The sequence below is a fragment of the Polypterus senegalus genome, chromosome 13, assembly GCF_016835505.1.
Source record: "Polypterus senegalus isolate Bchr_013 chromosome 13, ASM1683550v1, whole genome shotgun sequence".
In the NCBI taxonomy this organism is placed as follows: Eukaryota; Metazoa; Chordata; class Cladistia; order Polypteriformes; family Polypteridae; genus Polypterus; species Polypterus senegalus.
The window spans coordinates 36993693-37004042 of NC_053166.1; the positions used below are offsets into that span (position 1 = coordinate 36993693).

General features: G+C 39.7%; 1 protein-coding gene across 6 annotated transcripts in view; it reads left to right on the forward strand.

Annotated features, from left to right (window-relative positions):
• Nucleotides 1-9751, forward strand: part of uimc1 (ubiquitin interaction motif containing 1) — a 55683-nt gene extending 45932 nt beyond the window's left edge. For 5 of the 6 annotated variants that reach the window (XM_039776551.1, XM_039776550.1, XM_039776549.1 and 2 more), the window contains 3 exons: nt 3162-3213; nt 4029-4074; nt 4653-5279. In XM_039776551.1, coding sequence (XP_039632485.1) covers nt 3162-3213; nt 4029-4074; nt 4653-4884 — 330 coding nt within the window. In that variant the 3' untranslated portion in view covers nt 4885-5279. Of the gene's footprint in view, nt 1-3161; nt 3214-4028; nt 4075-4652; nt 5280-9369 lie in introns of those variants that run through there. The other variant, XM_039776552.1, reaches the window with a different exon arrangement.
• The last annotated feature ends 599 nt before the right edge of the window (nt 9752-10350 follow it).

The window sequence follows — 10350 nt, forward strand, 5'->3', positions numbered from 1 at the left end:
TCTGTCACACCCATCACCTGCATGTCCTCTCTCACCACATCCATAAACCTTCTCTTAGGCCTTCCTCTTTTCCTCTTCCCTGGCAGCTCTATCCTTAGCATCCTTCTCCCAATATACTCTGCATCTCTTCTCTGCACATGTCCAAACCAACACAATCTCGCCTCTCTGACTTTGTCTCCCAACCATCCAACCTGAACTGACCCTCTAATGTACTCATTTCTAATCCTGTCCATCCTCATCACACCCAATGCAAATTTAGCATCTTTAACTCTGCCACCTCCAGTTATGTCTCCTGCTTTCTGGTCAGTGCCACCGTCTCCAACCCATATAACATAGCTGGTCTCACTACCGTCCTGTAGACCTTCCCTTTCATCTTGCTGATATCCGTCTGTCACAAATTACTCCTGACACTCTTCTCCACCCAATCCACCCTACCTGCACTCTCTTTTTCACCTCTCTTCCACAATCCCCATTACTCTGTACTGTTGATCCCAAGTATTTAAACTCATCCACCTTCGCCAACTCTACTCCTTGCATCCTCACCATTCCACTGACCTCCCTCTCATTTACACACATGTATTCTGTCTTGTTCCTACTGACCTTCATTCCTCTCCTCTCTAGAGCATATCTCCACCTCTTCAGGGTCTCCTCAACCTGCTCCCTACTATCGCTACAGATCACAATGTCATCAGGACACATCATAGTCCACAGGGACTCCTGTCTAATCTCGTCTGTCAACCTGTCCATCACCATTGTAAATATGAAAGGGCTCAGAGCTGGTCCCTGATGTAATTCCACCTCCACCTTGAATGCATCCGTCACTCCTACCGCAGACCTCACCAGTCACACTTCCCTCATACATATCCACTACAACTGTATACTATACTGCCACTCCCAACTTCCTCATACAATACCACAACTCCCCTCGAGGCACCCTGTCATATGCTTTCTCCAGGTCCAAAAAGACTCAATGCAACTCCTTCTGGCCTTCTCTATACTTCTCTATCAACATCCTCAGAGCAAACATCACATCTATGGTGCTCTTTCTTGACATGAAAGCATACTGCTGCTCACTAATCATCACCTCACTTCTTAACCTAGCTTTCACTACTCATTCCCATAACTTCATGCTGTGGCTCATCAATTTTATCCCCCTGTAATTACTACAGTCCTACACATCCCCCTTATTTTTAAATATTGACACTAGTACACTTCTTATCTATTCCTCAGGCATCCTCTTACTTTCCAAGATTCCATTAAACAATCTGGTTAAAAAATCCACTGTCATCTCTCCTAAACACCTCCATGCTTCCACAGGTATGTCATCTGGACCAACGGCTTTTTCACTCTTCATCCTCTTCATAGCTGTCCTTACTTCCTCCTTGCTAATCCGTTGCACTTCCTGATTCACTATCTCCACATCATCCAACCTCTTGTCTCTCTCGTTCTTTTCATTCATAAGCCTCTCAAAGTACTCTTTCCATCTGCTCAACACACTCTCCTCGCTTGTGAGTACGTTTCCATCTTTATCCTTTATTACCCTAACCTGCTGCACATCTTTCCCATCTTGGTCCCTCTGTATAGCCAATCTGTACAGGTCTTTTTCTCCCTCCTTAGTGTCCAACCTCTCATACAACTCATCATACGCTTTTTCTTTAGCCTTTGCCACCTCTCTCTTCACCTTGTAACTTATCTTCTTGTACTCTTGTCTACTTTCTGCATCTCTCTGACTTTCCACTTCTTCTTTGCTATCCTCTTCTTCTGTGTACTCTTCTGTACTTCCCCATTCCACCACCAGGTTTCCTTTTCCTCCTTCCTCTGTCCAGATGTCACACCAAGCACCCTTCTAGCTGTCACCCTTACTACATCTGCTGTAGTTTCCCAACTGTCTGGTAATTCATCACAACTGTCCAGTGCCTGTCTCACTTTCTCCCTAAACTCAACCTTGCAGTCTTCCTTTTTCCACCATTTGATCCTTGGCTCTGCCCTCACTCTCTTCCTCTTCTTGATCTTCAACGTCATCCTACAGACCTCCATCCTATGCTGCTTAACTACACTTTCCCCTGCCACTACTTTGCAGTCTTCAACCTTCTTCAGATTGACTGTTCTGCATAGGATGTAATCTGCCTGTGTGCATCTTCCTCCACTCTTGTACATCACTCTATGTTCCTCCATCTTCTTAAAATATGTATTCACCACAGCCATGTCCATCCTTTTGGCAAAATCCACTATCCTCTGACCTTCTTCATTCCTCTCCTTGACACCATACCTACCCATCACTTCCTTGTATCCTCTGTTCAATTAACCAGCATGTCCATTGAAATCCGCACCAATCACCACTTTCTGTCCCTTGGGTACACTGTTCATCACTTCATCAAACTCACTCCGAAAAGCTTCTTTCTCATCCAATGCACACCCAACTTGCTGGGCATATGCACTAACAACATTCATCATCACACCTCCAATTTCCAGCTTCATAATCATTACTCTGTCTAACACTCTTTTCACCTCCAGAACACTCTTGACATACTGTTCCTTCAGAATAACCCCTACTCCATTTCTTTTCTTATCCACAACATGATAGAACAATTTGAATCCACCTCTGATTCACCTGGCCTTTCTCCCCTTCCATTTAGTCTCCTGCACGCACAATATATCAACTTTCTTTCTCTCCATCATATCTGCTAACTCTCTCCCCTTACCAAGTCATACTGCCAACATTCAAAGTTCCTACCCTCAGTTCCACTCTCTTTACTTTCCTCTTGCCTCTGGACACGTCTCCCCCTTCTTCTTCGGGCCAACAATAGCCCAATTTCCGCCAGCACCCTGTTGACTAACAGTACAGGTGGTGGTCGTTGTTAACTCGGGGCTCGACCGATCCGGTATGGAAATTTGTATTGATGTCCGCATATTGATTTTCAAAATTTTACACCGGATGCCCTTCCTGACGTAACCCTCCCCATTTATCCAGGCTTGAGACCTGTACGAAGAAACACACTGGTTTGTGCATCCTGGCTGTACAGTAAAATGGGGGTATATATTTTCATTTTCATAGTTTCAGATGTACTTATTTGACAGAATGCCACTAACCAATAATCTTACTTCAGCTACTGAATTATAAAGTTGCTTCTTTTAAGACTCTGTATTAATTTGATTTATAGAGCAAAGAAAGACTACTGACTGCTTTGGAACAAACTGAACTTCAGAATATAGGTGAGCCTTTAGTATAATTTTACTGTTTTCACATACACTATGCTCATATGATGAAAAAAATATTTTTTTTTTTTATTTTCTGACTTGTACATTGATCTATCAGTGATGTTGGTAGGCAATGTAATAAACTCCTGTTATTGACCACATTTGTGCTACAAGTCTTGTTTAATTTTAGTCTCTCCTTACAAATACTGTTTTTACAAATACAATTTGTTTTTATGGCAGATACAATTTTCATAGTTGAAAGTTTTTCAACGCATGACCAGGATTTTTTTATGTTTGAAGTATATGAAAAAATACCTCCTAAATATTCAGTCCAGCATCAACCAGTTCAGGGTTGTGAGAGAGTGGAGCCCATCCAAACATCACTGAACACATTACAGGAAAAGTCCTGGACAGAGCACCAGTTCATTGTAGAGTATCTAGATTTAAAATTTATGTTTGAACATTTATTTGGATAATTAATGTTTACTTCAAAATTGTTAAATTATGTCCTTGAAATTAAGAGTTCCTTTTACATTTATGCAGGTCAAACAGAGATTTAATGTAGATTTAGTATTTCTTACATTCTGAAATTTTCTATTGTTTAATATTACATACAGTTCTAAAACATTTCTAATTTGTGCTCACTAGAATATCTAGTCTTCGTGAAATATTGTATTTACAATATACTAGTAAGATTGACATTAAAATTAATTGACTTATGCCAAACTACTAAGTTCATTCCTTTATCTCAGAAAAGCACTGTGGTTTCAGAATTTCATTTGCATGTATGTAATTGTTCAGACAGTCTTTACTTTTCTTGGTCTATTCAGGAAATGCAGATGTGGGTCCATCACATTCATTCTTCAAAGAGAACTGGTATGTATAAACGGTAGTGTTTTGTGTTGAATTTTGTTTCATTTTAAGATGTTTAAAATTAAATGGTACTGGGGGGTATGGGGGCAGCTGAACGCACGGTAAGGAGAAGCGGTTGGATCATCTGCTGGCTTGTTGCTGCTGCTGGTGCTCTGTACGTCGATCATTTAAAAGCCTTTAAAGCAGCTGTCCTTTTGCCATTTTGTGTCTCTGCTGCTCTCAAGGTGGGGGTATAATGGTCTGAATGCATCCTTAGGAGAAGTGGTCAGATCATCTGCTGGCTTGCTGCTGCTGGCAAGCTGTGTGTTCTGCTTGTTGCTTGTCATTTTTTTAAGACCTGGGAGCACATTTAGTGTGTCTGCCAAATGCATTCCAATAACTGCTAGGTTAGATGTCTGTGAAATTGTTTTAAATATTGTCTCAACGCCTTGTCTCACGTGACGTTAAAGTGTCTCTCGTAGGACGTCAAATTGTCTTCCGAGAATATCACGTCTCATCTCCCTAGTCTCCCTCCCAAGATTTTTTTTTTTATAATAGAGAGATAGGTTAGTGAATAATGTATTTTTTCCATTTTGTTTTAGCACAAGTATCTCCATCCATAGTGATGACGATGATGACGATGGTGATAATAATGAAACATCTCGACAAACTGCAGACAAAACTGCCTGGTCATTTACAGTGAGTGACTCTCCAATCAAATCATTTGTTCCTATCTCTCAAGCCACAGACTGCTTGATTGACTTTAAACAGCAGTTTACCTCCAAGAGAGGGAAACGAGGAGTGGATAAAGCTAGAAAAAGGAGGTTTAAATGATTTTTTATTTGCCAGTTTATCATTTGAAAAATAAACTTTTTTTTAGTTTGACATCAGGACCCTAAGTTTATTAAAAATGGCAACCACAGTTAAAAAAATAGAATTTTTATGGTCTGCTGAATTGTCTAATCAAAATCTTTTTTGTGCATTAATATTTCTGTATTTAAAATTTTATATGGAAAGATTTCCCTATAAGTATGTTTTGAATCAAATTAAATTTGCAGCAAAAACAGTTTGCTCATTTTTATTTTCTACATTTGAAATGTAAATGAGTATCTGACAATAAATGACTTTAACACTGTGGTGTTTGTATTATATAAATGTTTATATTCTGAATATGAAGTAGCAGCCTTATTCATCTGCAATAAATTCTTCTGAAGCATTTTTATATATTTTGTTGTTTTAAGTACTTTTTTTACCACTGGGTGGAATGTGTTTTTTTTTTTTAAACAATAAAGCGTGTAATTGATTTGTTCAGAATCTAATAAAGTTGTTATGTATAATTACATGGACCTTTCCAGCTTTTGCAACTTTTAGCTTCATCTTTGCTGTCTTTCTTTTTATTTTAAAGTCAAATATGTATTAGTTTTTTTCAGCACATATATTTGCAAAGTTTTTTGCTTCTCTTCAACAGACAGAGAGATTTTTTTTCATATGATTTCCTTCTTTAAATACTATGTTGAAAAAATGTTCCTTAGGAGAGAAATGAATAAGCAATATTTTCTCGTACATTATTTTAATGTGATTTTTTTAAAAAGAAAACTAGGGATCTGAAAACTTTGGCAGTTATATTTTTAGAAGACTAGGGGGCTCTGCCCCCTGCTTGCTTCACTCGCCCATCCCCCAAGTTTAGTTTACCGGATATACAATTTAAAGAGATTATTTTCATGGGAATTGTTACATATGCATTATTTTCACTTTTACTTTAAAACATTTCTAAAAACAATATTTGTCCTTTATTTCTGGCCCCGCTTGCGTTGGGTTCGGGGGGTTGTTGAGGGGATGAAAGCACGCTAAGGACATGCACTCGGATCATCTGCTGGCGAGCTGCGTGTTCTGCTTGTCACTTGTCATTGTTTTAAGAGCTGAGAGCACATGAAGTGTGTCTGCCAAAAGCATTCAAACAACGGCTAGGTTAGATGTCTGTGAACTTGTTTTAAATTGTTTGTAGGTAGGACATGATGTGCAAAAGTCACCGTCTCATGGGTTTTGCTTCCTAAGGTTGTAATGTCTATTCTCAGGTGTCGTCAAACTGTCTCTCCGAGATGATCACGTCTTGATCGATTCGCTCAATCCCCCTGGAGGCGCGCTACACTCCTGCCAGTTCGCGCCTCTCCTGCTCGCGTTGTTAAGGGGGGGAGCTGAACGCTCTCAAAGGAGATGCGGACGGATCAGCTGCTGGCTTTGTGCTGCTGCTGCCGAGGTGCATGTTCTGCTTGTCGCACTGCACATTGGTCATTTAAAAGCCTGTATAGCAGCTGTCCTATTGTCTCACTGCCTTGTCTTGCGTGACGTTAAAGTGTCTCTTGCGGGATGTCAAATTGTTTTCCGAGAAGATCATATTTCATCTCCCTCCTGAGATTTCACAAGATTTCTTTTTATAATAGAGAGAAAAAAAACAATTTTGTTTTGATATGATTAGAATAAAACTTAGTAGTTTTAGCATTTATGGGCTTGTAATACAATACATTGTCATGATCTCATTAGTCCATGTTTTGATTTATTTTAGTTATTTTTTGTGAATTCTACTGCAGTATTATTTTTATTTAACAGACTCAACCCTGGATGATCTAATTTTTTCAAACAAATCAAAGAAATTGTGAGTTAGTGTTGACAGACTATAAAAGAAAAAACTGCATATAGCTATAATGGCTCCTCAATGCAAAGAAATGCCATCTTTTAGTTGGTGAGGTTTGCCTTATTAGACAAGTAAATGGAGGCAAACTGTAATGGTGGTGTATAACTAAAAAATAAATGTAACTGTTGGTATTTATTATAGACATTCCATAAGTAGCAGTTATCCAGTGAAGTTCAGATCCAATCCTCCAAGTCGTACTGTCGGCACTTGTAGTGGGTCATGGAGCATACAAGTGCAGTGGCATTTTGTGCTTTATGGAGAGCTAGCTTACACTTGATTTCATCTTACAGCCTGTAAGATGAAATGACCCTGAATGACTGCTTCTAAGTGACAAACTAGGAAATGATTTGCGAGTCACACAGGGACAATATTGAGGGACTTCCTCTTCATCACGGACTATATTAACTTCTGTGTTGACAGAGTGGTACCCACAAAGACAGTTTGTTGCTTTCCAAACAACAAGCCCTGGATTACTAATGATCTTAAAGGTCTCCTAAATAAGAAAAAGAGTGCATGCAAATCTTGTGACAAAGAGGCTCTGAAAGACATAATGTGTGTGCTAAAGAAAAGGCTGAGTGAAGAAAAGGAAGCTTACAAAGGTAAAATAGAAAACAAACTCGCTCAAAAATAATATGAAGGATGTCTGGAATGGACTGAGCATAGTTTCGGGACTCAAGCAATCCAGAGCTCAGGTGCTAGAAGAGAATGTGGACAAAGCTAATGCCCTGGTCCAATTTTTTTAATAGATTTTCCCTCTCTCTGCCACCCTCTTCCATTGACCAGTCTCCTCACACTATCCCTACTACATCAACTGAAATGGAGTATGACAAATCCACCTCTTACCATCAGTGTCGAATGTCGAAATGTGAAGACCAGATAAAGAAACAACTGAGGAAACTACACACAGGAAATGCTGCTGGACCAGACAGAGTCAGTCCTTGAGTTTTTAATGCCTGTCCTGCCCTTTGTCACCTGTTCAGTTCGTCCATAAAGCTTCAGATAGTGCCATTGCTGTGGAAAACATCCTGCATTGTTCCTGTTTTAAAGAAGGCCTTGTTCCTGCTCTACAAGGCTTATTCTCACCTGTGCAAAGCTGGCAGCACTGTGAAGATTATGGTTTTTGATTTCTCTAGTGCCTTCAATACCATCCAGCTATTCCTGTTTGGGAGTGAATGTGGAGATATGCATATGGATGAGCATGTGGTGTCCTGGGTAATGGACTCTCTGTTGGACAGACCGCAATTTGTGAGGCTCAAGGACTGTGTGAGCAACACTGGAGCAGCTCAAGGAACAGCCCTGTCTCATTTACTCTTCACTCTGTACACCTCCGACTATAAATATAACACCAGGTCATGTCACTTGCTGAAATTCTCAGATAACTCTGCACTTATGGGGTGGGGTTTATTGATAAAGGGGACGAGACGGAGGAAAGGATACCAGTGGAAAACTTTGTTTGTTGGTGCAAAGAGGTTTGTCTACATCTTAACATCAGCAAAAGCAATGAACTGGTTATTAAATTTTACCGCACCAATGAACCTCTGCACTTGGTCACTATTTAAGGAGTGGATTTAAAGGTTGTCCACTCCCAGAACTATTTGGGGGTCCACATTAATGATGTGTTAGACTGTCTTGGAACACAGAGGAACTGTATAAGAAAGAACAGAGCAAACTTCTTTCTTAGGAGACTGTGTTCCGTTAATGTAAGAAGTAACATCCTTCACATCTTTTATAACTTTGTGATAGCCTGTGCGATTTGTTCTACTCTGTGATGTGCTGGGCTGGTAACATCACTTCAAGAGAGGCCCACCGAATCGACAAGGTAATTAAAAATGCAAGCTCAGTTATATGATGCACTCTGAACCCACTGGAGTTTGTAGCAAAGGAAAGAATTAAAACAAAACCGAGTGCCATTATGAACAAAGCTGTACATCCCCTCTCTCTGACACACCAACACTGAGGACTTTCAGCCAATAGATTATTCAGCAAGGGTGGGTCAAGAAACACTATGGGGGCAATACATCTGCATGATGCCTCACTGTGACTGTGACAGGCAAGTCAGAACTTTTCTTTCTTTTTAATCTTCTTGCTTCGGAATCATTCTGTTGTGTGTTCAGACCGAAGTGTGTGTGTATGTGTGTGTGTGAGTGTGGGTTTATTTATTTACCTATTTATTAAAAGTGTTTATGTGAAAAGTCACACTCCCCCTGAGGACAAATAAAGATCTATCTATCTATCTATCTATCTATCTATCTATCTATCTATCTATCTATCTATCTGTGTTCAGGTGTTCTTCATTCTCCACATGATCATTTTATTCTCTCACAAGTACAAACCTTTCAGTAGAGAGCACCACTTCTAACACCTCATTCACCTTCCCATAGATTCTCTCTCTCTCTGCTAGGCTCCTAAAAGTTCATATGGCTTTGAGTCAGAGATCCTGTCACATTTCATGACTGCACCTGCTGGTTCTTGCTGTCTTGAGGATTTCAGATTAAACAACTAGGAATGGCAGAGAATGATAAATTATCTCCACTGTGACTTGAGTATAACAAAGAGAAATAGACATCTGTGAAATAGACATTTGTGTGGTTTCCAAAGTCCCACGAACCTCTCCTCTGTTTGCACAGGTCCAGAACACTCCACATCCCAAGGACTGCTTGTAATGCGAAGATCTGCTCCATTGGACTGTCCTACAAGTGCATAGGATCCACATGACATTGCAAAGACTGACCACAATTTTATCCATCTGTCTCCTCCATGTCACTACTGTAGTGACTTCATCTTTGGACACCCCTGAGCTTGTCTCTAGAACAAGGGTCCTCAATCACGGTGCTGAAGGGCCGCAGTGGTTGCAGGTTTTTGCTCCAACCCAATTGCTTAATATGAAGCACTTATTGCTCAAGTAACACTTCTACTTCAATTTAGTTGTTTCATTCATTAAGATTTTGAACCCTTATTGCTTATTTTAGTCTTAAACAGCTGTATTTTGGTTTTTAATTGCTCCTAATTAGCAATAACATGCAAATGACAAAAGAGACCAGCATTTCCCCATTTAGCTTGTTACCATTTATACCTCTGTGTGTATTTATTATGCACTATTGGGTTAATTAAATACTTGGAAGGAAAGTGAAGAGAAAAAAGTGAAGGACTGAGAATTACTCCTCCATTTTAGCTTTCAAATCATTTGGATGATATCCTTAGAAAGGGGAAGAAAATCTTCGATATGAGAATGACCTGACATAGCAGAGTTAAAGCACTAACAAGCCACGAAGTTTAATTATTGGCAAGAATTGCTTTCTAATTAAACAACCAGGTTAGAACAAAAACCTGCAGCAACCACGGCCCTCCAGGACGGTGATTGTGCTCTTTAAGCCTGTCCCTGGGTTGCTGTTGTAGATGACATTCTCTTTAGTTTTTGGGTAAACCATCAGGTCATTTAGTTCTAAATTGTTCCTTATTCCCTTGTACCAGTTTTCCAAATGTAATCTTACTTGGAACAACACATTCCTGACTATGTGTTTTAAGGAATTCCTGGAAGTTGAACGAGACCCTCCATGATTTCAGCATCCCTAGAAATTCTTGTATTGCATTAATTTCTAAAAATATGA